This window comes from Euleptes europaea, chromosome 7 (assembly GCF_029931775.1).
Source record: "Euleptes europaea isolate rEulEur1 chromosome 7, rEulEur1.hap1, whole genome shotgun sequence".
In the NCBI taxonomy this organism is placed as follows: domain Eukaryota; kingdom Metazoa; phylum Chordata; class Lepidosauria; order Squamata; family Sphaerodactylidae; genus Euleptes; species Euleptes europaea.
The window spans coordinates 10,067,358-10,094,973 of NC_079318.1; the positions used below are offsets into that span (position 1 = coordinate 10,067,358).

General features: G+C 41.5%; 1 protein-coding gene across 1 annotated transcript; it reads right to left on the reverse strand.

The window, feature by feature from the left end:
• Positions 1 to 3,217: 3,217 nt before the first annotated feature.
• On the reverse strand, positions 3,218 to 23,341 carry PPIL4 (peptidylprolyl isomerase like 4). The gene is made up of 13 exons (XM_056852724.1): positions 23,272 to 23,341; positions 21,468 to 21,535; positions 21,089 to 21,153; positions 18,666 to 18,783; positions 16,559 to 16,701; positions 16,120 to 16,216; positions 15,117 to 15,233; positions 13,749 to 13,873; positions 12,472 to 12,538; positions 10,490 to 10,601; positions 8,419 to 8,515; positions 7,085 to 7,220; positions 3,218 to 3,447 (listed from the first exon to the last, which is right to left on the reverse strand). The coding sequence occupies exons 1-13, from the start codon at positions 23,339 to 23,341 to the stop codon at positions 3,220 to 3,222; spliced, it is 1,443 nt and encodes a 480-aa protein (XP_056708702.1). The 3' UTR covers positions 3,218 to 3,219.
• Positions 23,342 to 27,616: the final 4,275 nt, after the last annotated feature.

A 27,616-nucleotide genomic window follows, 5' to 3' on the forward strand; every position in this document is an offset into this window, starting at 1 on the left:
CCTCTTAGTTCAGCATGGACAACTATAGCCAAGATGGACTTCAGAAAACTACAGATGTATTTCTTGATCAAGAATGCCAACAGAATACCTTAGAAATGCAGCTGTGGGCAGAAACTAGGCTATCGCCTGCTTCTGGCCACATTCCACTGGACCATGTAATCGCTGATGGTAGTTTAATTTTTGCAAAGAATGCTGGAGGAGGTAAGCCTTGGTCCACTCCAGCAAGACTTTTCTTACACTGCTAAGCAGAAGTGTGATTAGTTTTGCCCTCTTCAGGAGATCTGGAGCAGGCACTACTTATTTGCATTTTTAAGCACTTCTGTAGACCACAGATTCCAGGTCAATAATAATAATAATAGTAAATAATAAATCAGCCCATCCTTACAATATTGTATACCTAGGACTGTGGTTTGAAAGGAAATTCCTTTCTATACCAGTATTATCTTTAAGGAGAAATGTGTTTCTTAATATAGGGACGCCAGTTTTCCTTGGGAAGTTGATCTCCAATGGGTTAATTATTAGGGGCTTGTGCCTCCTTTACTCAGGCACAGGTCTAGGCATATTATTAATCTCCTACTTTCCTTAGCTCTTAGATATATTCATTTATACAGCAGTTAAAGCAATTGGGCTGGCATTCTTCATAACATCTAGCAATATAACAAAAGTCTGTAACTCATCTGATAATGCACAATAAACTAACATTAGTAGCAAAAAACCAGCACAATGGCCAAACTATATATAACACAAAATCTAAACAATTATTGTATATCAATATTTTAGAAATTTATATAACAATTGTCCACAATAGGCACTGCAGGTAAGTACAATATAAACAAGATGATGTCCAAATATTGCCCATAATTAATAGCCAGCTAGTAATTACTTGGAAAGAATTTTTACGACGTTGTAATGGATAACAAATAAGGACATGTGGATCGGATCGAGGAAGCCTTATTCTGCAAGGCGAAACAGGAAAGCTATCTAGAATGCCCGTCTCACATTTTTTGTAGCCTCGTTGGTCTGTATTTGGCATCACAACTTTATATTCATCAGCCTTGAAGCCACTGATAACACCAGTATATATACAGAAGAAGAAGAATTCATATCAATCACATTGGGACTGTTCTATAGACAATATTTGGACATCATCTTGTTTATATTGTACTTACCTGCAGTGCCCACACGATGAAATAAGTAGCTAAATTCTGTGCTGCAATATACAAGATCCGCCAGACAAAGCAGGGGCCTGGCAATCTAACCTAAAATGGAGAATGTTATTTTAATCTGAGGTTTTTAGCTAATTTATTTATCTATTTAAGAATTATATATCCCATAGTTTTAGATACTGTATCTTTTCATTCTATTTTGTAATTGATATGAATATTTTAATGGCTTCGCTGTATTCATAAATCTGATTAGCAGTCACATATAAAGTCCACTGCTTAAAGTTGGGTCGTGGCAACTAGATTATTTTAATTTTTCTTTAATATTTAGTGAATTTGTTTTTTTAATATTAAAAAAAGTCAAGAATTTTAACCAGGTATTGTCTTTTTAAAATCTATGTATTCTTTTATCTCATATATAGAAGATACAGTGTTTTACTGGCATATGCTATACTAATAAATCTGATTTTGATACCTGCAGTGCCTATTGTGGACAACTGTTATATAAATTTCTAAAATATTGATATACAATAATTGTTTAGATTTTGTGTTATATATAGTTTGGCCATTGTGCTTTTTTTTTTGCTAGTAAATTCTGTATTCAGCATAGGGTTATTTCTGCAATAAACTAACATACCAGACTCAAAGAATGATTCCTGTAAGTAACATTTTCTTTCTCTCAATACATTTTCCTACTAAGCAGACACACCTACTCAGTTCCACAGATGCTATCTTCCAAAAAGCTGAATTACAGAAGCATAAAATATGTATGTTAATACCCTCTTTTATAACCTAAATACTCAGTACATGATGGAAAACAGCACATGCTTAAGCATTACATACTAAATGAGCATCAAATACACCCCATTTCCAGATGTAGTTAAGATTTCTGGAGGCCATAATGAGAACTTAAAAATTTCTGAGCTAATGGAAGAGCCCGTGGTACAGCTTTCGGGAAAGAGTTTGAGCAGAATTTTGAATTGGCTAAGCAGTAGCAGGATCTGATTTGTCTAAGTTTTTCGTTTCTGTACCTTCTGCAGTTGAGAAGAATACAACTGGGTTATATGCACACAAGTGTAGATGTATGGCATGGAGGTCTGCAAGGGAAATCAGTGAGTACGCCCGCCACCCCCCAGGAAAATGCCCTTATAGGCAGAAGACACCTTAATATAAAGTGCCAGCAAAGCTCCAGTTCTCAGCTCAGGTTTGCTAGTGCTACTGCACAACATGTAAATGAGCTAGCTTGTTACAAACTGGGAATACCACCTAATGGTGAGGCACATTGCTATCTCTATATACAAGACAGCTATACTGAGGAATAAATGGGGTACCAGCCGGGTGTAATGAAACACACACACACACACACACACACACTTGTAAAGTATGAATTGTGATTCATAAAGGCTTAGCAAAAGCAGAGGAATTTACAGCCACTTCACACATGAGAAATTTCCTACTTGGATGTTACTTCTGAGTAGTAGATTGAATGTACCATCTGGGTACAATGTCACACTTGGGGAACACAAATACAACTATTTTAAAATAGGAAATACCACCTAGCAGAATGTTTCCCATAGCAGAACATACACATCAGCTTTTAGCACATGAAACAGTGTGCAACTGGGTTATATGCAACCTACACACAAGTAATATTGGAAAGAAGCTTGTTATGTGTGAAGTAGTTAGAAGAGTAAGTATGCCATCTAAAGATAAGAACTGACATCTAATGCGGTTCTTGGAGTGGAGGGAGTCCACCCCAAATCACTGCATTTAGATACTGTAAATTCCTCATCTTTCTGCTGCTCTATCAGTCAAACTCACAAATGCAACCATCTGCTTCAGCTTCAGAAATATCACGACATTTACAGAACTCTACTCTCTAAGGTGTCCTCCTGTGGTGTCCCAGCACTAAAAGTCAAAACTGGGCCTGAAATCTCCTTTTTCCAGGCCATAAGATGTTAGTTCTTTCCATGGTAAAGAAACACCAGAGAAGAGTTTTTTTGGGTTTTTTTTTTTTTAGTTGTTACCCTCTTTCATCTGTACTTGGACTTCTCTTTCATCTGTACTTGGACTTCTCTTTATCTTTGGACTTCTTAGGGCTTCTGGCTCCCCTCTTGTCTTCATGCTCCCTTTCCCGGGGCTCCTCGTAGAGCTTGTCTTTATACTTTCGGTAGTGGTCGTCTCTGTCCCGTGACCGGCTGCGACTTCGGCTTCTATGGCGCTCTCGCTTGTCACTTTTCCTTTTATCTCGGCTTGAGTCATCTTTGTGCCTTCGCTCTGGGTCCTGTTAGGAAAGATTGGGGAAAATAGTTAGTTGCTTGTGGTTATTCAGAGGCTTGTATAGATTAGAAAAAGGTGAGAGTAAAAGGCAACAATGGGAGAAGAAAATGCTGCTTAGTTCTTCATATGAATGGTTGCTTCCATGTTCATCCTACTAAATCAACAAACATACTTCAATTAACATGGAACTTTATTATATGAAATTCTGATGGAGAATGATGTTGACCTCAAAAATAGGGAAATGGCTAATTCTTCCCTGTAAAATAAAATGAAGGGTCTTTCTAGAGACTGGTCCAGAGTAAAGCCAGAAACCTCCAGGAGAGCCCTGTAGGAGGACTTTACACCGTTCCATTAAATTCTTGCAACCACAATGAAGAGGCTTCTAGTATTCCAGCAGTGCTACAAAGATGAAGAGGAGAAGCTTGCATGTATCAATCCCTTTTTTTTTTTTTTTTACAAGTTCAGGCCATGCCATCAGCTCCAGGAGGAACCATCAAGGGCCTCAGAGAAATCAGCTGAAGCAGCTCATGACCCACTTTTGTTGGGGGTACTGAAAAATTTGTTCGTTGTTCTGAGAGCTCCGTGAGGTTCCTCGGTTGATGGAGAAAACACTTTTATATTCAAAATCAAATGTAGCTCTGTTCACATTCACAGCTACCAGCACAATCTTAAAATTCACTATTAAAAGGAGGGTTTTTTTTGGTTTGACACAATAACTTTAAAAAAACCAGTTAATAACTACATAAATATGTTTGAATTGGCTTATATATACGCGTGTCTGTTTTTTAGTCTTGTATAGCTGGATTACCATTGCAGCAGAAAGAGAAAAAAATGAAATTAATTCCCCCAAACTCACATTAGTCATCCTTCCTTACAGTCATGGGTTTTCCCTTATCATGATGTCTCTATCTTTGTTATCTTTTGTGACATGCATATTCTCTTCTTGTGCATCACTACATTATTTGAGTCATCTTGTGACTTATCTGACTTCTGGAGCAAACCAAGATCTTCACTTGTAATTAAAAGACAAACCAAGGAATGAAAGGAAAGGGCCTTTTTACATCATGATGTTTGTATCAGCAAACAAACAAAGCCTGCAAGAAACAGGAAAAGGCAGCCAACATAACATTTGACAGCCCTTGCAAGAAACTCAACCCGGTGCCTCTGACACATCTACTACATGGGGCTGCATCCACGCAAGAAGAGCAAGAGGGACAGGGCACCAGGGAGGACACCTGCCTCTGAAAGCCTGACATGCAACAGATAATAACAACCACCACCTTTCCCCAGCTGGTGAAGGACAGCCCAGCTAGCTGGAGCAACCTGTGACAAAAATATATGACAAGAGCCATCCAACCAGGTTTCAGTCACACAAGCCAAATAAAACTTCTTCATCCAGAACTAAATCACAAAGGAGGGAGATTTTATTCCTGACTGGTACACTTGTGAAAGACTGAAAATACATGGACTGATGATTCAGAAAACAGTAACGTATTTGTTTTCTCTGACTGACAGTTTCAGTGACACAGCATCACAAAGTATCAAAAACATCAACAAAAACATCATTAAAAAAAGACACACACGTTATCTGAAAGTAATGCTATGCAACACTAGTTTCCCCCCAAAAAATTGTTCCTTTTTACCAAGCCCCCCAATTAGAACTATCACACCATCCCAGGTTTCACCCATCTACTGTCCCACCCAGAGAACAGACCCCAGTGCTGTTCTTGACACATCTGTTATCAGGACAGCTTGTACTATAACTATTTCTCTCACCAAAAAATCCGCCATGTGTGTACAAATTGTACATATATGGACAAACATACACTTCCTCCCTCACCTACTGACTTCATCAAAATATTCACCACTAGCTGCTCTCTTCAGGCACACTTACCCAGGAGTCGCAGTCCAATCAGCCTCACCTTCTTCCTTCGGACTTGGGGTGCTGGAAGGCAGCATGTCTTATTCTCAGTGAACAATTTCTCCCTAGCCTAGACCTCCTTTTGGCTGGAGTGAGACTTTGGCAGCCCGTTCATGATTGCCTGAGCAATCTGCCCAACTGTGTCTGTGAGGCCATGAGCCAGCCGGGCATTGGTGATAACCACAGGAAGACTTCCCAAGCTGACCCTGGGAACAAAAGGGGATTTTTTTTTGCCCGTTTCTCAGCTCACAATCAGCTTTTCCCTTTCTGTCAGGGGTCCCGTTATTTATTTATTCAGATTTCACAGCCCAATTTAGTTCAAATAATGAAACCATTACTTATCCTGTTCTTCATGACAATGTTGATTTAAGCAAAGACATGTATGCCGACCGTGCAGACTTAGAATTGAGACAAAGCCATAAAGTGAGAAGTAGTACTGCTCTGGATCTTGGAGACCTCCATTCCAATCCTGAGGGAATCTCTAATTTACATCATCTACCCTGCCAATGCCCAGTCAACATCCATTTGCTACAGGGGAAACCAAGACAATCCAACCATACTTTACAGGATACTTCTAAAAAGGTAGTTGGGTGAAAACATCAATAATATGACTGTAATCAGTGATGTACATTTTGAGAGCAGTCTGAAGCAGGTCAACTTAATAAGCGAGAACTCCTAGGAAAGCGTGTTTCTAAACTGAATGCCCAATAGAAAGATGTGAACAACAGATGGCACTCTGGTGGCAAAAGCACTCTATTGAATATCTATGTGCTTTTCACAACTGGGCATGCAAGGAACGGACTGACATCTATATGCCCGGGACTTTCAAGGTGGCTTTGTTGAGCTGTTGAACAGACAAAGACAGGTACCCAGCGCATCTCTGTAAGAGAAAACAACTGATAGGGGAAAGCAACAAGGGTTTGAAACAGGTAAGGGGCTTTCCAGTAGCAAATGTAAATAGCCAGTTAAGATGTGCAAATATAAAAGAAAAAGGCAGCGTTTAAGGGGTTGGGAGAAGGTTTTTGGTTGAGATAAAACAGCCAAGCTTGGAGGCCTTTTATGCATGGCTGTTTCCCTCACGGTCACCCCTCTGACAAATTCAGGTCTTTGTTTTGATTATGCATGCCGTTTCCGACCGTCAGACGTCGTCTCACTCTCTCCCACTGTTTCCCTGCATTTTGCCTGTGTTTTCAGAGACCTGTTTTATCTTGAATTTGAAAACACAGGCGAAATGTGGGGAAACGGTGGGGGAGAGCGAGACGATCTCTGACGATTCGAAATGACATGCATAATCAAAACAAAGACCTGAAGTCGTCGGAGGGGTGACCGTGAGGGAAACAGGCATGCATAAAAGGCCAGAGTTAATATCTGGGTAGGTAATGAGAGGGCGGGGCCATGACTCAGAGGTACAGCATCTGCTTTGCAAACAGACAATCCGAGGTTCAATCCAGGGCATCTCTAGCTAAAGGATTTTAGGAAGGCAGTGGCAAGAGAGACCTTTGTTTGTCTGAGAACTTAGAGCTGCTGCTGATCAGAGCAGATAATACTGAGCAAGACTGATCAATAGTCTGACTTGGGATAAGGCAGCTTGATATCATTTCACAGCATGTTCAGTGGGCTATGGACTAGTAAAAATACTCCCTTTATTTGACGTCACGCTTAAGTGGCAATACCGCCACATTAAAACATGCTGTTTTTCTGAAAGAACAGAGCTCAGTACCTTAGGGTGCTTGCTCCTCTTTCCATTTTCGTCATCATCTGAATGGTAGTGTTTCTTCTTCTTCTTATCAGAGTGCCTGTGACCTGTTTTGGATCCTTCTTCTTCTTCATCCCCCAATACAAGGTCATATCTAGTACTGTATCAGCTGGTTAAGGGAAACTTTGGAACTAGACATTAGGGATGCCAGACGGGGAGCCTCCACTGAACTAGGAACTGTGCTTCAGCAATAAGAGTGCTGGCGTCAGAAAGTTAGACTTCATGCACAAATGTGAATAAGTGTGAAACTATCACCAAGAAGCAAAATGGGCCACTTTGAGGCACTGTTGCAATTATTTTCGACAGGTCAAAAGGGTAAAGATGTGTATTAGGGATGTTAACGCAATTTAATAATCTAGTTTATCTAAGTTTATGAATTAATCCATATCCTAAATTTTGTTTTTAGTGTTGCTGATTTGTGGTGGTATTTACTGTAGATTCTTTCATATTGTTACAATTTTATTGCTTTTGTAATTGGCTTTGGCTCCCTCCAGTAGAAAGGCAGGTAAGACATGCCATAAACTAATTACATTGGCTATTTTAAAGCATGATTTAAACTGTGTAAGCATAGCATAACAGCAGCCAAAAAGACTTCTGCATAGTGATGCCATTGTATCTCACAGAGATAGCAGCTGATTTCCCATGTGGTGAAGCTAGATCATGTGGTAAGGTTAAATATACATTCATGCAGCAATTGGCCCCAGATAAGTGCAGCACTGACTTAGAAACTTACCACATTATCTGTTTAGTTTAAATGGGAAGTAAATTATAGATGCTATGGAGTCTACTGCATGGACCTGTTTTTTCATTGCAACTACATCAACTCACAACTCCAGCTTGAGGAAAAATCTCCTTTGTTTCTCAGTTCAGACAGTTTGAATGGCCTAGAAGAGACATTTAACTGGAGTTCAGTTGGCTAAGTCAGGTAATAAGGACTGCATGCAAAAAACTGACTTCTTGCATTGTGATCGGTGTATCTTGTAAATTTACCTAAGTCCATACTAAAACATACTATAAGTTATAAGCTGAACTATCAGTTCCATGGCAAGAAGTTTTTGAAAATTAGAACACAACACACAAATCTTTCTCAAACACAGAAGAACCCACTATAAAGATAAAATCCATGTTAATATTCGAGAGTCAGGATACGTTAGGACTCCAATAAACAAGAAAGTGATTCCAAATAATCTGAAACATGTCATACATATCCCCAGTTGTATGGTAGATGTATATAACAGTTTTCATTCACAAATTATAAGAAGCAAAATTAAAACCTAACATGAAACTATTAAGGATACTCTTGCTTGGGCTTTGCCTTCTCCTTCAGGCTTAACTTAGACATTTTGTCATGCTCTTTTTCATAATCTTTGAAATCCTCCTTGGTATACTTCCCACCTGTTACAGAAAGAGATAAGCTGGCATTCAACACAGCCACAAAGAAGATGCAAAGTCAGCAACCACTCTAGAGTAAACTCAACATCAGTTCAGGTTTGTAACCATGGTAACAGTCTGTCAACCTTGCCAGCAACAGGTAACATAGATATATCTCTAAAGTCTGAACGGTTAATACAAATACACTGTTACTGCATTTAAAAAAAAGTTAAAGAAATGCCATACTCTCCTATAAAGTGAGCCATTTAACTCAGTATTCTGACTTTGTCACATGATGGCAGGTTCCAGGGACCGCACCAGCCACATGCCACTGTTTACAAATTTAGCAGTGTAGTTAGCAGTGCAAATTTAGCAGTGCATTAACCTCAGGATTGGCACCTGCCTGGCACCCAAATGTGGTAGACCAAGTTCATGTCCGCAGGCAGTGTGCAACACTCCTCTCTGCTCCATAATTGACAGCCCACCATCTCCCTGCCCCATTTTTAAGGGAGAGAGAGAACAACATTATTTCTCTGAATGCCCAGCACAACTAGTTGCCAATTCATCCTAAACGTATGAATGATTGATGTGCATATCCTACAGTTCCTACCTAATGTTTAAATTACTCTGCACTGAATATCGTCTGCTTTCAAAAAGTATAACAGCTCTATTCATCACATTTTTAATCCCACCCTTCTTCCAAGAACCTTTGGGTGGCATTTCCCACGCCATCTCCTCTATCCTCCCCAAACCCCTGTGAAGTAGGTTAGACAGAGAGTAGCCGGATTTGAACCGGGATACCCCAGCCCTGAGAGCCAGTGTGGAGAAGTGGTTAATAGCAGTGGATTCTAATCCGGAGAACTGGATTCGATTCACCACTCCTCCACATGAAGCCTACTGGATGACCTTGAGCCAGTCACAGTTCTCTCAGAACTCTCTCAGCCCACGTGCAGGCAGGCCATGGCAAACTACCTCCCAAGGTCTCCTGCCTACAGGGAACCCTACAGGGTTGCCATAAGTCAGCTGTGACTTGACGGCACTTTCCACACACACCCGAGCCCTAGTCTAGTGCTCTAACCACTACGCCACACATGTTCTACTTGTTAGTGCCAATTTGTCCTAATCATTTCGATAACTGGCATCCATGGCAACCCTAGTACAGCTCTACTACACTCATGCTGTATGTCTGACACAAAGACCATTTTACCATTTCAAGTTCTGTTAACACATTTTAATAACATTTAACAACAGTTGCACAAAACCATTGCTTGAAAGCTGGAGTCAGCATCTTTTGTTTCATGCTGCCATCTTATGGTAAAAACTGGCACTTCAGTGCACACAGCCAAGTAATCACAACCGATGAGGTTCCAAACTGGAACGAGCTGATTAATACCTGTTCCTTAATGCCTGTACTACTGGTAGTAGACCTCATTACCCAGCAACCCCCCTCAAACACACACACAAAAACAAAGCCAACAACAACAAAACCCTAGAATGCAGAACGTATCTTCAGTAAAACATTTTAAAATATTTATCTTTGTCTGGAATTTTCACGCATAGCAGCAGAATATATGTAGTTGGGGCAACAGAAAACAACTCGGCACCCTCCTCCGTATGACAGCCCTTCACGTACTTGGAGATGGTTATCATCTTCAGCCACTTCAGACATTTGAGGGACGGTCCCTTGCAATGTGCCTTGCCTTCCAGACTGGGCTGGGGCACTGAAACTGACAATGGCCTGCTGAGCCTCCACCCTATCCCACTTTTCTCTGAGCTCCACTGTAGGCGCTGCCATTGTGAGCGAAATGGACGTTGCTCCCACCCTGTGCACTCACCATGCCATCGGGCATCCAGCTAGCCTGCTCAGCACTCTCCACTAGCACAAACCCTTTTGAGAAGCGAGGTATGATTAACAGGGAACCAATCAGAACTGACACTATGCAAGGAGCTGGCCCAGCTCCTACCTACCTCTTACACTAAGTATAAAATGAAAGTTACCTTTTCCTTTCCATTTTATCTTTGCAACAGATTGGCTAAAATCCACATGTATCCGCCTGTCATCTATCAGCACATTATCCATTTTAAAGTAAGCTTTCTCACAATCTTCCTCCTGGTGGCCATATTTCAATGAAACAAAAAGTTAGAATTATGACCTGGTGAGGCCAGCATATGAACTAGAAAAGAAGTTTCCATTAGCATATTACTGTGTGTGTGTGTGTAAAGTGCCTTCAAGTCGCAGCCGACTTATGGCGACCCCTTATGGGGTTTTCATGGCAAGAGACTAGAAGAGGTGGTTTGCCAGTGCCTTCCTCTGCACAGCAACCCTGGTATTTCTTGGTGGTCTCCCATCCAAATACTAACCAGGGCTGACCCTGCTTAGCTCCTGAGATCTGACGAGATCAGGCTAGCCTGGGCCATCCAGGTCAGGGCAAAGCATATTACTAATAATGCTTTTATCAGCCTAAAATCTTCTTGGACCACCAAATATATGCTTAGGATGGGGAACACCAGTAGCTCTACTAGCACACTGATATTAGGCCATCTATCACTGTATTCAGTATAAAGGTGCCTATTCAGGCTTCTTTGCACACAGGTGTTCCTGAAGAGCTGTTATTCCACAACTACCACTCTTTGTTCACACACACAAGGAATTACAGGATATTTAACCAGACCACACTGTTTCTGTATGATCGGCTCATCAGAAAGAACAACCCTGCTACTCTTCTACATAACATAAACATTCTTTTGAGGAATTTAAGAGGAGTGATTCAGGGCCCTCAGTTTTTGCAAGGGTTGACAATTCCCAGGCCATTGTCAACTTCCAGGTCATAGTTCAGAGATCAGGTGATTTTTTTCCCCTTAAATTAAACCTATGCTTTAATTAAGTTGACGTACTATAATACCGATAAAAATACGGAAGAACTGGATGCTTACTGGAATTCTACAATTTCAAGGATGGAAAAAGTACTTCAATGTGTAAGTTGTAGAGAGGTAGTGATATAATAATCATGCGGATTTTAGATAAATAGAGTATTACTTGATTAAGAGCCCCATAGAGCAGAGTGGTAAACTGCAGTACTGCAGTCCAAACTCTGCTCACGACCTGAGTTCGATCCTGACGGAAGTCGGTTACAGGTAGCTGGCTCAAGGTTGACTCAGCCTTCCAGCCTTCCGAGGTCGGTAAAATGAGTACCCAGCTTGCTGGGGGTAAAGGGAAGATGACTGGGGAAGGCACTGGCAAACCACCCCGCAAACAAAGTCTGCCTAGGAAACGTCGGGATGTGATGTCACCCCATGGGTCAGGAATGACCCAGTGCTTGCACAGGGGACCTTTACCTATTACTTGATTAAGTGCTTTGGATATTTTCGTTATATTAGCAGCACTGTTTTGGTTTTTTTAAAAATAATTTGTATCTTTAGTATTTGATTTTTTTAGAAATGTTATATCTGGTTTTTTCCCTTTACTGTAAGATTAAATATTTATTTAATTTTTTTTTAAAAGAGATCAGGTGATTTTCTTTCAGGATCACTTGACAATGTAAACAGGCATGCAAGCAAACGGACTGATTTTCCTCAGCTTTCTAGATTGCTTCACACCTAAGGCTTAGGGAATCTTGGGGACTGTAATAATATTCATTCTGGCAAGAGTCATGTGGTGCATGTCACCATCCTCTATGTTTTTTCAGATGAAAATGACACTGAGGCTACAGAGGTTCACGCACGGTAGAGCTGATTTTCTGATCTTCCCAAGCGCTACAGTAAACTGCATTGGTTTATATCAGAAAATTGTTTTCCTAAAACCTATAACAGAATTTAATTATGGCATTTTATGACTGCTTTGGCACTAATGTTTTTAATGTTTTTGGGAAAGATGATACATAAAATCCATAGAAGAAACAGGTACCTAACACTTCTAACATTGTGAATACACTACAGTTTATATTGTTGTTTATAGGTTAACAATACATAAAACCACATACCTTTTCAAACTCAATGAAAGCATAGCACAGGGATTCACCTGTCTTCCAGTCTCGAATCACTTCGCAGCTGAAAATTCAGCAAAATACGTGTTGTTCAGGGAGTTGTAGAATAACAACGAATGTCTGGCTGACACTGTTTTCAGGGAGACTTCTTGGGCATTACACAGTACTCAAAGGAAGCAGTCCTTCATCTATTTACCAGGAGCATCCTAATATTAGTGGTCTTGGCAAGGGCTAAAATGTGAACCAGGAGGCTTCTCCCCTCCAGCACAAATTGTGGATCCTGGAATTCTCCCATAAATGTTTTCAACATCAGAAAATGCAATAGGGAAACAACTCATATTAACTAGATTTAAGAAAAGCATGGACTCCAAACAACTACCCACATCCCTCTCAGTATTTGTTTTGAATAATCTGCACTCTTGTGCTATGCTTTCAGACAAAAGTGTGACTAGGATAACACTCTTGTGTTAGTAAACTTATGACACTCTGAACTGAGCAGAACTAGGTACATCAGCAAAGATCGAGTTTAGGCAGGAAATGCTGAAGTAAGCTAAGCCTCATAAACATTGCCAATTTAATACTTCTACAACCATATATTATGCTTTCTGCTTCTTTTAGGTTCTCTGACTTTTAGGTTGCAAATAATGCTGAGAAGCATTTTCTAAGAGGGAGGCGTGTATGTGACTTGATGCTTTGTTCCAATATAAAGGAGATAATTGTCTGCCTAAGAGTGGGATCTCACAAGAGGCTGCATGATAGCCAGTACTGGAAATGGAATGTTATTGAATGGCTCACAGTCAAGAGGCAAATGTTGCACTCTTGTATGAAATCACACTGGCCCTTAATTCTCAGTGAAATCATCTCTTAACTTGGATCAACTGCAAAAGCAAACACTAGCAAGAAAGGGGAGGAAGGAAAAAAGTTTTAATTTTTTTAAAAAAAGAATCAAGTAGAAGAGACTTGGCAGAGGAGGAGATGACCACCAGCGAAGAACAACTTCAGATAGGTCTGAACCTCCCCTAACATTGCAGTTGCTGCTGCAATCGCCACCACCCCCAACACTGCAAGAAGAGCAAGGCCAGCAAGAGAGGGCTTGAGCCCTTCCCCGGCAAGTTCTTGACTCCCACCTACAAGCCAGCAATCTCTTCTGTTCCATCTTCTGAAGTTTCTAACACAACTGACAGCTACATAAAAGACCCTTATTCCTGAATTAGAAGGCAAGCAGGGCAGAGAAGCCTGGGAAAGAAAGGTTTTTAAGAGGTTTCTATTATTACCTTTTGATTGGCCCAAAGCGAGAAAATATGATTTCAAGGTCTTCATCTGTTGTCACAGGATTAAGTTTGCAGACAAAAAGCACATTTTCGGGTGGTTTGATATCTGCATCAGGCAAGTCTCCTACCTTAAGTACAAAGGTAAAAAAAGAGGAGATTGTAACCTTATTTTAGACACACTGGCAATTCATCTGCATGAACTTGAGATATGCTTGTTTCACGTGTACCAAACTTGTAACGAAAGGACAGGAGAGGTAACCTATACAAATATGGAAATAATCGCTATTATGAACTCTCAAAAATCCCTCCCCTCAAAAGACAAATCTCTTCATATTGGGCTGTCCTGCCTCTATCCAGGCATTCCTTTCTCTCAGACTCCACATGAAATTTTAAAAGGTGCATGAACCATGTTAAAATTAATTCCAAACCATGATACTGTATTTGTAGGGTAAGAGCAAATAGAAGATTCACCCAACTCTTTATTTTGTCCCTTCTGTGCAGATATCAAGATTAAGCGCTGGTTCACATTAGCACCATTTGAAAGCTGTGGCACTTTTAAGCAAATGTTTACACAAAAAATTTACAGGAGTGAACATTTCATGGTTATCACAAAATATTAAGAATATATAAGGTCTAGTCCCATCTTGAACTTTATCAGAACATACCATTAGAAGCATTGACTATTTATCGATAAATTTATCCAACTGTACATTAACAACTTCACAATTTCTGTGTTGGTGATTCAGATATCTATGCTGTTTTCCAAATTCTCAAAATCTTGTCATTCGTAGGAGGTGCTTCTTGTGATTTCCCTCAAGAAGCAATATTGCCTCCTCTGCAAGAATTGCCATCTAAATAGTAACCAACTTTTAGCTGTGCCAGCTGCAGTCTGTTTATATTTTTGCTACTTTTCCAGCAAGGATCCTGAAGTAGCAGCTCCATTTTGCTAAGATGCTACTAAAATTAGGATGGAGGTGGCCAGTAAGATAGGAGAGTAAACCAAAAATATCTGAATGAAAAAGATTTCAATTAATATCTTCTCAATTCTCTCACAGAAATGTTACGCTTTTGATCCCTTTAACTACTAGTCTGTGTTATATACTGAAATCTGAGCAATGGAATGCATGCATATGACAATCCTTACTTCCTTAATCTCTGCATACTGCTACAGGATAACTAGCTTGTATGTTTAAGGAGAAAGATCTGCCAAGGATCACCTTGTGAACTAGGATTTGAGCCCACATCCAAATGTAATAGTACTATTCCAAGGCCTACTTAGGAGTTAATGCAACGCTTTAGAAATATTCACCCAATGTGCACATTTCAAAACACAGATAAAGTTATTACTCTGATCAAATCTAATATATTTACCATTTCCAAAAGAATAGCCTGAGTTTTTGCCTCTTTCTCTGCCAGAATTTCCTCCACTTCATCAACAGACCGTCCCTTGAAGTCATCGATTTCCTCATCAGCTCCTATTCTCCCACTCTGTCTTACATTTTTAAAAAATAGCAGTTATTTAATACAATTAAGCCAGTGAAACGTTGCTAATTATATCATGCCTTCAATCCACCTGTCACATAAGGACACTGATGAAGTTCTTTACATTTAATTATTCATTCAAGTTGCAGAAGTTACCACACACGAACAACACGCAGATGCCCTTGAGAATCACCACTGTGTAATGTGATTTGAGTCTCTGGACTATAATGTAAATAATTATACTAATATACAGGAATCAGGAAGTTGTATTTCAATCAAATAAGCTGCAATCTCTCTCATAGCTGTATATCAACAGAGCATCAGCAATGATCACCAACCTGAATTTTCTCAGGAACAATGTACAATGGAAACAACTAGAAATGGACAGTGGTATAAATTAAATGCTATTTCTTTCTTTACAGCAGAATTACAGAATGATCTATATAAAGGACATGGCAATTCTTCCGATTTTCCTCATTTTGAAAGCCCAAGGTACAGACTCATATCCCTCCTGCTCCAAGGTACAAAAGTGTATCTACAATCCTAAGGGTGCTTACCCCTTACTTTGTCAGTGTTAGGATGCATATAGATCCTGCGTCAACATGCCCTAAGGTGTGTCAGCTTATTGCCAGGGGCCTAGGGCTTCCAGCAGGGCCTGCTGCTGCTGTCTGTCTCTCCAGTCCTGCCCACTTGCTTGCGAGCCCTCCTGCCATCCACACTCCTGGCTGCACGTGGTTCTCAGTGCTGTTGGGAGAAGGATTCTGTAGAATCCAAACTTGTTGAAATAAAAAAGGACTCCGTTTTTTGGGGAAGTATCCATATTAACCTATAGCTGTTTCCTGGCCTTTCCTGCTCCCACCAAAAAGCACAATAAGTGAATAGCAATACTCACATCCAACTGTTCCTTTGTAGGCTCTGGTGAACAATCTGGTATTGCCAAACCAGCTGGGTCATCAAATGGATCATCTAAGATCACTGTATGGTTTATCCTAATTAAAAAATGCAGGAAAATTTATTGTTTTATAATAGTATTTCATTTCTGCAACAACAGTGTGCTTTTACAACAAATATATTTCACTGAAGCATAATCGATGCCTTTAAGTCAAGATAGTCAAGTAAATCTTCCTAAGCATATGCCAAAACAGGCAAAGAACAAGAACGTTCGTGTACAGCGCAGGCTGTTTCACCATTCCCCGGAACCAGGCAGACTGGTTTCTCCTAGAGGAAGGGCCTGGGCCACCAGACCCCTTTTGCCTACTTCATACGACTGTGACACTAAAAGGCCCGTCCAGAAATAATCTTGGTAAAATATGGAAACGAGACAGTCAAACCTGATATCTTGATATGGAACAAAATCTTTGTCAACAAAGGTCTCATTAATTTTCGTCAGTACATCCATGCCTTCTGTAACTTCACCAAACACCGTATGCACACCATCCAGGTAATCTAAGTTTTCTGCAGTTGTAATAAGAAACTATAGAAAAACAAGACAGAAAGTTACTTAGTTACAAAATCGAAGTACCTTGTGCCTTTCTGGTTAACTTAAAATATTTCCACCCGTCACAAAGAACAGCTGCTTAGATGTGCCCAAGATTAATTTTTCAATATTCAAAGGGATCTTAAGAATGCACTCCACTTTTTTACAAGATGACACCTGAAACTCCTGTGAGAGGACAGAGAAAGGCTGCAGAGCGTTCAATTACACAAAAAAAGCTGAGCAACTTAGGCTGTTTGTTTGGCTGGATAATTACACTTAAGAAACTATATTCCAAATATTCCAAGCATCATAGTAATCTCCTATAATAAGAACACAACTGAGAATCCCACCAAGTGGACCAAATCCTTAATAACAAACTGCACATTCAATAATACAATATTACATTCATATGCATATAATGATCCTAATACTTATAATCACAGACAGGTCAATAGTCCAACTCTGTGCTACAAACAAATGTCCACAGAAAGCAACCTGAAATTTTTTTACACTTTCTCTTATCACCAAAGTTGGTGAATAGCCCAATTCTGTGTTATGTTGACATTTGTTTGTAGCAGTGTCTTCCTAACACTGTATGGTCAGAGCTACAGTTACTCCACCCATACCGCAAGTTCTGATGAGGAACTCCCTGTCCTCCCCTTTTCCCATTACCACTTTCAGAAAAAATGCCAGCAATAGTCTATGGCTGATGCACTAACAAACAGCCTCTAGACCAAATCAAGCCTGAATTCTCCCTGGAAGCTAAAATGACTGAACCGAGGCTATTGTACTTTGGTCACATTATGAGAAGACAGGAGTCCCTGGAAAAGACAATACTAGGAAAAGTTGAAGGCAGCAGGAAAAGAACAAGACCCAGCATGAGATGGATTGACTATATAAAGGAAGCCACAACCCTCAGTCTGCAAGACTTGAGCAAAGCTGTTAATGATAGAATGTTTTGGAGGACACTGATTCATAGGGTCGCCATGAGTCGGAAGAGACTTGATGGCACTTAAAACACACACCACAAACAGCTTTATAGCAACATAATGTTTAGGAGGCTAGCTGTAACTAAGAAAAGAAATTCCTGACAACTCTGAGGGTGGCATTTGCTCCTGAAAACAACAAAGATGTACATTTTGATTTATCCCCCCACCCTGCAAATCTAAAAACATATGATAAAATAATGTAAATATCTAAACATGTTAAACATTCACAGAAGTGCAACAAGAGTCAAAATCACAATTAGCCCAGGGGATGCAAGGGGCCATGGCTCGGTGGTACAGAACAGGCAAAGGTTCCAGTTACATTACCAGTCAAAGGGAAAGGATCGGATCTCATGGAGAAACTGTTGGTAAAGACCTCTCTCTGTGTGAGTCCTTGGAAAGTTGCTACCAATCAGAGAAACCAATATGCAGCAAGATGGACTTATGTTCTGATTCTGCAGAACGCAGCTTTGTATGCACATACAGAAAGATTGCCGAATTAAGGCTTAATGCCCTTTTATTTATGTGCAATGTCAACTAATGCGGGGGATTAGTTGTGATTTTTTAATCTTTAGGCAAGCCATTTTACTAATTGTAACTTGACCTGGATAACCCATGGTAGCCTGATTTCATCAGATCTCAGATACTAAGCAGGGCCAACCCTGGCAACTATTTGGATGGGAGACTTACAAGGAATACCAGAGTTGTGAGGAAGAGGTAGGCAATGGCGAACCACCTCTGAAAGTATCTTGCCTTGAAAATCCCACCAGGGACTGCCATAAGTCAGATGTGACTTGACGGCAAAAAACAACAACACAAAACCAAACACCTACAAACAATACATGCATGCGAACTACATGCGAGGGTCATGCCCCATCAAGCCACTATTTTCATTCTCTGTGGATCCTTTGCAAAGTAATTTCCTTTTATCAATCCCACAGTTCTAACAAAACCCTCCCAACATTATGTGCTCACCTGAGATCCATGTTGGTCACTGCCGTTGTTCACCATTGACACAGTTCCTTTTTTCTTGTGTTTAATTCTTGGCACTTTTTCTGATTCAAAGTATCTAGCTTGATCCCCATATAATTTGCTGAAACACATATATGCAAATATACAGGTTATTTATTTAAGACTTTTTATCCTGCCCTTTCTCCGAAGAGCTCAGGGAGGTGTGCGTCATTCTCCCTTCTTCCATTTTGTCCTCTCAAAAACCTTGTGAAATAGGTTAGGCTGTGAGAAAGGGACCGGTCCAAGGTTACCCAGTGAATGTTGTGGGCAGATGGGAATTTGGATGTAGGTCTTCAGGTTCCCAGTTCAACACTCCAAATACTATACCACATCATCTAGCAGACACAAACTGAATAGCAGTAAAGTAAGAATAACTGTTTTGTGCTAATGTTCTACTTTACCTATATGAGACAGCAAATGACTTACTACAAACCCTTGTAACTACACATCCCTGTGAATGCCTATCCACATAAAGCATAATTAACAGATTACACTCATTTTTTTACTTATGTATTTTATTTAGCACATTTATATCCTGCCTCTTCAAGTATTCGAATGAGTGGTCTTCATATCTGCAATAAGCAACCAGTCTGTTCATGCAAGTCTATTCACAGCTGCTCTCAAAAGTTATTTAAAATGCAGGTCACTCTCAATATTAGAAGAAAAAAAGAGTTGGTTTTTATATACCAACTTTCTCTACCACTTAAGGAAGAATCAAACCGGCTTACAATCACCTTCCCTTCCCCTCCCCACAACAGACACCCTTTGAGGTAGGTGGGGCTGAGAGAGCTGTGACTAGCCCAAGGTCACCCAGCTGGCTTCATGTGTAGGAGTGGGGAAACAAATCCATTTCACCAAATTAGCCTCCGCTGTTCATGTGGAGGAGTGGGGAATCAAACCCGGTTCACCATATTACAGTCCACCGCTCATGTGTAGGAGTGGGGAAACAAATCCAGTTCACCAGATTAGCCTCCGCGGCTCATGTGGAGGAGTGGGGAATCAAACCCGGTTTTCCAGATCAGAGTCCAGCACTCCAAACCACAGCTCTTGACCACTACACCATGCTGGCTCTCAGCTAGGATAAATGAGGTTTTGAGGGAATTTTAGAACAGGTAAGGTTGGCTCATGACTTGCGTAGAAATAACACTCTTCATTGTTTGAAACAGAAACCATGTCCAAAAGGATGGCATTTGGAAAAAATTGTTATTATTGTCTTCAGATACATCATGCAGCCTAGCAATCATCTGAACAAGTTCTAGCGTTCCCAGAATGCTTCTCCATTTAGAGCATTACCACTATTCACTTCAATACACAAAATCAATCTACAGCCACATTCTCTTGAACTTGGGCTTTGGTTCCTACATTTTAAATGGAGGAGGATCCTTATCCATGTATGAGTTTGGTATGCACATCATCACCCTGTGTCTGGAACTGTAACTACCAACACATTTACCCATATTAAATGCCTTTTTAAAGGCTCATTTGCAAGTATGAACTATGCATAGATCCCCTTGCTAAATGATGTATATGTATTGTACTGGGTCTGCAAACCTTGCTGAGTTGTATTTATGGAGATCAGCAGTGAACAAAAGATTTATTTCAACTTTTAAAAATAGTGACTTTGATTTACCACACATTTCCATCCGCAGAGCAGGACTCCTCAGCCCCACAGCCACAGTTACCCCCTAAAACGCTATTCCTGGGAGAAAGGGGACCCTTAGGAAAAGTAAGGGGGTGTCAGAGGTCTGCAGTGGGAGAGGGGACCCGCAAAAATCATCCTCCTTTCCACCCATGGAACTCCTCGGTAGGATCCAAGCCACAGACATTTCTAAATGATGATCTCTCTTTTTTAGACATTTCAACATAGATTTTTGAACTGTTCACATTAATGAAGAGGAAGAAAAGTCAAGAGTACAATACTTTCCTCTGAGGGGCTTCAGAGAATTACATTGTCTTACTACTCCTGAGGTCTTGTCTCCCAAGATTTTCAACAATCCCCCATTTTCCCCAGGATCAGATTACTACAGGATCAGATTACAATACAAAACTTTTGCAGCCAATGTTGTAAATTATGACATTCCAATAGTAATGGACTTATTATTTTTTAAACTCAGTTAATTTATAAAAGAATACAGTTGGCAATACCAGAGTAACATTCTTCTACCCGATACTAACTTTATCTAAAAATAAAACAAGCACAAAGCAATACTGGATGGCACAATCTCACATGCAAGGCTCGATGGAATTATGTGGAAATAATGGTTGGAGAACTGTCACTAAAACAAAATGACAAGAGTTGGAACAACCTACTTTCAGGAGTACACCAAGAAAGTCAAGCTATCTATTACTATTTCAAGTACAGCCTGGCTACCCAATAAGCAGCTCACCAAAAAATGGATTCGCCTCCACGGCCAGTCCCCTGTGGATCACCAGTTTGTATGATGAAATCTCTCTGTAGCAATGCAAGACATATTTTTTTAAACATACTTTATGACTACAGTTATCATTAACACTTTTATATATAATTAAGATGTTTATTGTGCCTGCACTCACAAATTTTATTGAAGCAGGTTATTGTTTTATTTTACAGATAATGATGTAAGGCCAAGAGGTACATATAACATGTGCCCAGCAAAATGAAAATCTGAACATAGGCCTTCCTGATTCAAGCCCAATTATCTATCTGCAGTGCAATACATGCTAACAAAACTATTCATTGATTTAAAAATTCAGGGGGAGAAAATAAATATCACCATAAATGCTTACCTGTACATTGTGTATAAGACAGTAATTGTAGTACTTGATTTTGCAGAGCTTCAGAAAATTCAGGCAGGCTGCAAGAAATTGATGAAACTATAATGTACTGTGGATTTTGCCTAATAACAGAAACACACACTATGCCTCCTTAAGACTTTACTACAAATCTTACAGCACATGAAGGTCTACAAGGTGGAGATATCGGAAAGTTGGGGAGACTCCGTGTGCAGGCCCCAGCGACACGCCCAAATGTAATTTTAGGATAAAGAAATTGTCCCAAATGAAATAAAAGTGGAATAATAATGGGGAAAGTTTATGGCAAGAAATACTACCATGTACTTTCTGAACAAGAAGGAATTATTTAATCAGAACTCACCAGGGTGTATCCCTGGAATTTTTCCCCTAATATGAACTGGTAGTCCTGGGATACATGGCATGATAATACAGAAGAGTCATTAAGCATATTCAGAGTGCTCTTCTTTCAATAATGAATAACTACACCTTGTCCTCCTATAGTAGAAACTGAAGGGCTGAGATGGAAGGAGGTTTTTTCAGGTCAAATGATGGAAACTGTGGGCAGGTTCAAGCTTCAGTTTCTCATTTTAGAAATGGATAAAAGGTGTCGCATTAGAGTTGCCCCTTTATGTTTTTCTTGCTGTGTTTGTAGATGGCCAGTATACAGACATTTAGCGTGTAAAGCTTGTCTTAGCACGGAAAACTCCCCTTGCTTAACCTCTGGGTGTCAAGTTCGTGTTCGGGCCTGTAAATTAGAGGAAACCCCTATTATCATTTTACACCACAGCAAGTCACATTAGCCCAACCAAGGCCAGCCAAATGAAGCCTCTAATTGGTTCTTGTAGGTTATCCGGGCTGTGTGACCGTGGTCTTGGAATTTTCTTTCCTGACGCTTCGCCAGCAACTGTGGCAGGCATCTTCAGAGGAGTAACACTGAAGGACAGCGTCTCTCAGTGTCAAGTGGGTAGGAAGATATAGTCAGAAAGGGGTTGGGTTTGAGCTGAGTCATTGTCCTGCAAAAGTAATATGGAATGGTTCCTGTGTCTCTGCATCGCAGTAGAAAAGTTAAAGAACAAAGTAGATGTGCTTTCTTGTTCCGAAGTGTTTCCAATCTCCGGGTCTGTTGAAATATTTCCTCCCCGTAGAGGCGTTCAAAATATTGTCGAAGGCTTTCACGGTCAGAGTTCATTGGTTGTCGTAGGTTATCCGGGCTGTGTGACCGTGGTCTTGGAATTTTCTTTCCTGACGTTTCGCCAGCAGCTGTGGCAGGCATCTTCAGAGGAGTCACACTGAAGGACAGTGTCTCTCAGCGTCAAGTGCGTTGGAAGATATAGTCAGAAAGGGGTTGGGTTTGAGCTGAAGCCTCTAAGTTAGGGCATCAGTATTTAAGGGCACCTGTTAGACAGACAGAAACCCAAGAGGTGCACTTTGGTACCTGGCGCCTGACTCGAGAAACGACTTTTGCCCTTCTCGGGTTGTCCAAGGGCGAAAACGCACCGGGGGGGGGGGGTTTGCCTCGGGTCTGCCCCTCTCTAAATGCACATTCCCCCCAGTCAAAACCAACAAAGAAGCCCCCGCGCAGAGTTCTGAGGATCCCGACGGGGAAAACGTGCAGCGCGAGAGCGGCCCAGGGCCAGGCCAAACCTCCCGGGCGTTTTCGCCCCAAAGCAACCGACTGCGGCCGGCCTCGCTCGGGGGGGTTTGAAACCCAACCGGCGGCGCTTCCCCTCCCCCCCCCCCCGCTTGAGTGGCAGCTGCTAGAAGCCAATGAGCCTCCCCTCCGCCCGCCCCGCCTCACCTCGCGGCCTCTCCTGGGCGTACAAGTCCACCACCAGGTCCCCCAGCGTGGTCTCCAGCAGCACCGCCATCGCGCCTCGCCCGCGCCTCTTCCCTCCCGCCCTTGCTCCGGAAGGAGTTGCGCGTCGTTTCCGCTTCCTGCCCGGGGGAGGGGAGCTGCAGCCGTTGGCGCTGGCGGCCGTTTGGCGGCGCGCGGGGAACCGTCGGCGGTTCCGTTGAAGCCTCCAGAGCCCTCCCGGGCCTAACGGGGAACCCCTTCGGACCTACTAGGGTTGCCTACCTGCTGCTATGACCACTGAGCTCCAGCCGAGAGAGACCTGGCGGACATGGGCGCTTTGGCCATTGGACTCTACGGCACTGGAGTCCCTCCCCTCCCAAGCCCCGCCCTCCTCAGGCTCCGCCCCCAAAGCCTCCCGCCGGTGGCGAAGAGGGACCTGGTTGCGACGGGGGGGGGGCAGAGCCCAGTTCGCAGAATGGCGGCTTCCTCTCAGCCGGCCAGTTTCTACACTCAGTCGGGTTGCCAGGTCCCTCTCAGCCACCGGCGGGAGGTTTTGGGGGCGGAGCCTGAGGAGGGCGGGGTCTGGGGAGGGGAGGGCCCCTCTTCCAAGAGTGGGACCGCCCCTGCCTAGATCTGCTGGCTTCAAGGGAAACCACCAAGTGCTCTCCGTTCTGCTCATGTGTTGAGTCCGCGTGGGGAGGACACAGGAGGTCGAGACGGAGTCCCAACAATGAAGTTTCCGCAATGAACAGAACTGAACTGGAAACAGAGCGACCTGGCCCTGCTTATATGTCCCCCTGGTCACCCGCGGCCACGCCCCCCCGATCCGTGATAGGGGGGAACAACCCCGGAGTACCAATGGCGTGTCCAGGCTTAGGGCCAATAGCATTCGCCCGCGCGGTGGCCAATAGGGCATGCAAGCTTAGGAGCCTTCGTCAGGGACTCCAGCTCCTAAGGTTCCTCCTGCAGATCCACCCAACTATGTACATACATAACAGGCCGCATCCAACAAGGAATCTATTGGGGGTGCGTTCCAATTCAGACAGCAGGAGTACCTGTTCTGTGCTCCCCCACTGACTTTCATTCACAAAAGTTATTGCCAAGTAGAGAGCCGACAAATCAATGCGTATTCTGATAGCCCCTTATTGGCCCAGGCGGGTGGTCGTTCTCAGCCCTCTGGACTCATGGAGCTTTCTTTAGCAAATGACTTCAAACAGTTGGACAGGATGGGGGAGGTCCTCATCGCCTCCTGTAAACCAACTATGTGCAAATTATATTACTCAAAGTGGAAGATATTTATGATTGGTAGGGTTGCCAGGTCCTTCTTCACCACCAGCGGGAGGTTTGGGGGACAGAGCCTGAGGAGGGCGGGGTTTGGGGAGGGGAGGGACTTCAATGCCATAGAGTCCAGTGGCCAAAAGCTGCCATTTTCTCCAGCTGAACTGATCTCAGTCGTAATAGCACTGAACTGATCTCAGTCGTAATCTCCAGCCACCACCTGGAGGTTGGCAACCCTAACAATCAGTGAAATCAAGTGGGAAATTTTTCTTGGGGCCAGTCCATACATGCTGCCAAGTGTGGTGGTAGAATAACGTACAACACTTCAAATTGGGGTGTGCGTGTAATTATTCTGTAACAACAACAAAAAGCTTGGTTCAAGTGAAACCGGATTGCAGCAAAGAGCAGGCTGAGTTGTACCTTTAGTCCCCATAGTTTTACGTGAAGGGCTGTTTATTTTAATGTGGGAGATGATTTAAGAACAACTCCCATCAGCAGTGGTGCAGTACATTAATATTATCTCAGAATCTTTCCACCTAATTTTACAGTTTTTGTAGGTCAGGCCTTGAACAGTATCCCTTCATGCCCAGCCTAGAGGGAACTTATGTTTGAATGTTCTTTCGTGTATATAAATACAGTATCCAGAAGAAGGCTAAATACATCTTTCTTCCTGATGTGCTAGTTCTGTATCTGCAGGGAGCTTTTCCTTATACAAGAAAATGCTAAAAAAAAAAAAAAAATCACACCCACCCACTACCATCTTCAGTCTGAAGTGGTATAACTCAGGATAGGCTTTACCACTTGATTCTGTTGTCTGTGAAAACTGGTTCATAGTTACATGCTCTTGAAGGTTATTTTGCACAGCACAGTGTTCATCATGGATATTCTTAGCATGGAAACAAGCCATGTGTTAACCAAGGAGAGCACTTTAAACAGGTCCCAATGCCTAAGAACAAAATACATGCAAATAATGTCATGAAAAATATACACAAATCACATTTTCTTTCAACATTCTGATATTTTATTCCAACTCACCACTTCCATGTATCATGAATGAAAAAAACATGATTTATATATTGCATTAATAAATGTTGCAAGTGGTATCAGAAGTCAAGTACAAAAATTCTCATAAAAAGTAGCATTTACATGCTGCAGGAATTTATTGTCAGTTTCGTTGAGTTCTGCGCATGGCACAATAGACCACACCTGTTCATTGCCCTCAATTATGTACTTGCATATACCAGAGTGATATGCACAGAAGAAACTGGTCTTTTATCACATTACCCTAAGATCCCCTTCATATGTTACAGGATTAACAAGAAAACACGTATGACATTAACACCCATGATATTTCCCTTAACAGCTGAAAACTATACTAATAGTGCAATCCTAACCAGAGTTAAGCCCTTCTAAGACCACAGACTCCAATGGACTTAGAAGGTCATGTTGCTAGAGATGTAAAGCATTTAAACGATAAGGATTCATTTACAGTTTGTACGTTGTTTTAAAGGCTTGGAAAACTGGCAAAAGGTTACCTGTGCATTCCAGGGTTGTCTGTGCCTGCAGAATGTGGGTTTTCCCAATGCTGGCCGTACTGTTAATCATCTGTGCACAAGACTGGCACCAGAGCACATTAACATGTTGATTTTTCTTAATAAAAATCAGTAGCAGAGCTAATAATATATATGTGAGCTTGACAGACGCTGAGCTTGTTAATGTTTTAATGATACAGATTCTGATAGTTTAAATGGTTGCATTATTGAACAAAATTTACATTCCTGTGTAAATTATGTGAAAAGAGACTGGTATATTTTGTGAAAATTTTGTGGAAAAGAACTGGTATGAAGAACAGTGCTAGTGGACGCAGCATACAGACCTATAGTTCCTGCTATTTTTGAAATGTATGTAGTTCTACTTTTTAAAAAGTTTCATTAAATGTACCAAACATACAAAGTTTTCATTACTCATACCAAGGTCACTGGGGATGGGGAGGGGGTTAGCTCTTTTAATTTAAAAGTGTTCTGGAGTGTCTTCCATAGGAGACTAGTAGCTTCTGGTCTTGGGTAAAGGCAACTAATTATCTTACTCTCTGTACACTTAAAAGGTAAAGGTTCCCTGTGCAAGCACCGGGTCAGTTTACCACTGTGCCACGGGGCTCTTCACTTAGTAGGGAGTAAAATTAATTACATTCAGTGGGATTTCAGAAATAACTTGTAGATCATTGGGCTGCATAGCCCAATTCTTAAGCATAAGGAAAATAAGTTTAGGATTGGGACCTGAAACTATTATTTGAATAATATTTACTTGGAAATAACCCTCATTTGTTTACAGTAATGTAGATCATAATGTCCTAATTGAGATGTGATGAAACACATATAGATGCCAAGAAAAGGGCAAAGGTCTAATAATGAATGCAGGCAAATGAAGGTAAGTAACCACCTGCACATATGCTTAGAAATACAACTGAATAGAAGTGCTGGACCTGAAGAGACAGGAACACATTTCTACCTTAAAGCAGAATTTGTCTCTTTGACATCTGAGTGTTACAAAATTGCTGTGGCTCAGGGTTGCTCCCTAAAAGATGCTTTGTACTTGGCCACAGGTATTTGGAGGGGGGATAAACATGTTGTTTTTTTAGTTATGGAGAGCGGGTGCATTATTAATATGGCTTTCTACTTTAAATTGTGCATGGCTGGTAACCAGGATAGGCTCACTTCCATGCTCATACATTTTATAGAGAAAAACTGCACCTTCCATAACTTTTGCACTTATTTTTTACTCATGTGTCTGTCTGTGCCGGAGTACAAAGCAGATACCCAGTAGTTCAATTAGACTTTCTGCCATTTACTAGAAATCGTTCCAGAAGAAACAGGTGTGTTTCACAGGGGATCCTGTCCTTCCCCTTTTAAGGAACTTTGCACCAGATGGTAAAAAAGTACAGCCTGGCCCTGGTCTGTTATAGAAAATGGAAGGGGAGAAGTTGGACAAGTCACAGAGGTGCTTGCTCAGCAGTCGTCTCATACAGCTTGGAAACTTGAGATGGTAGAACACATCACTCACTAAACAAATG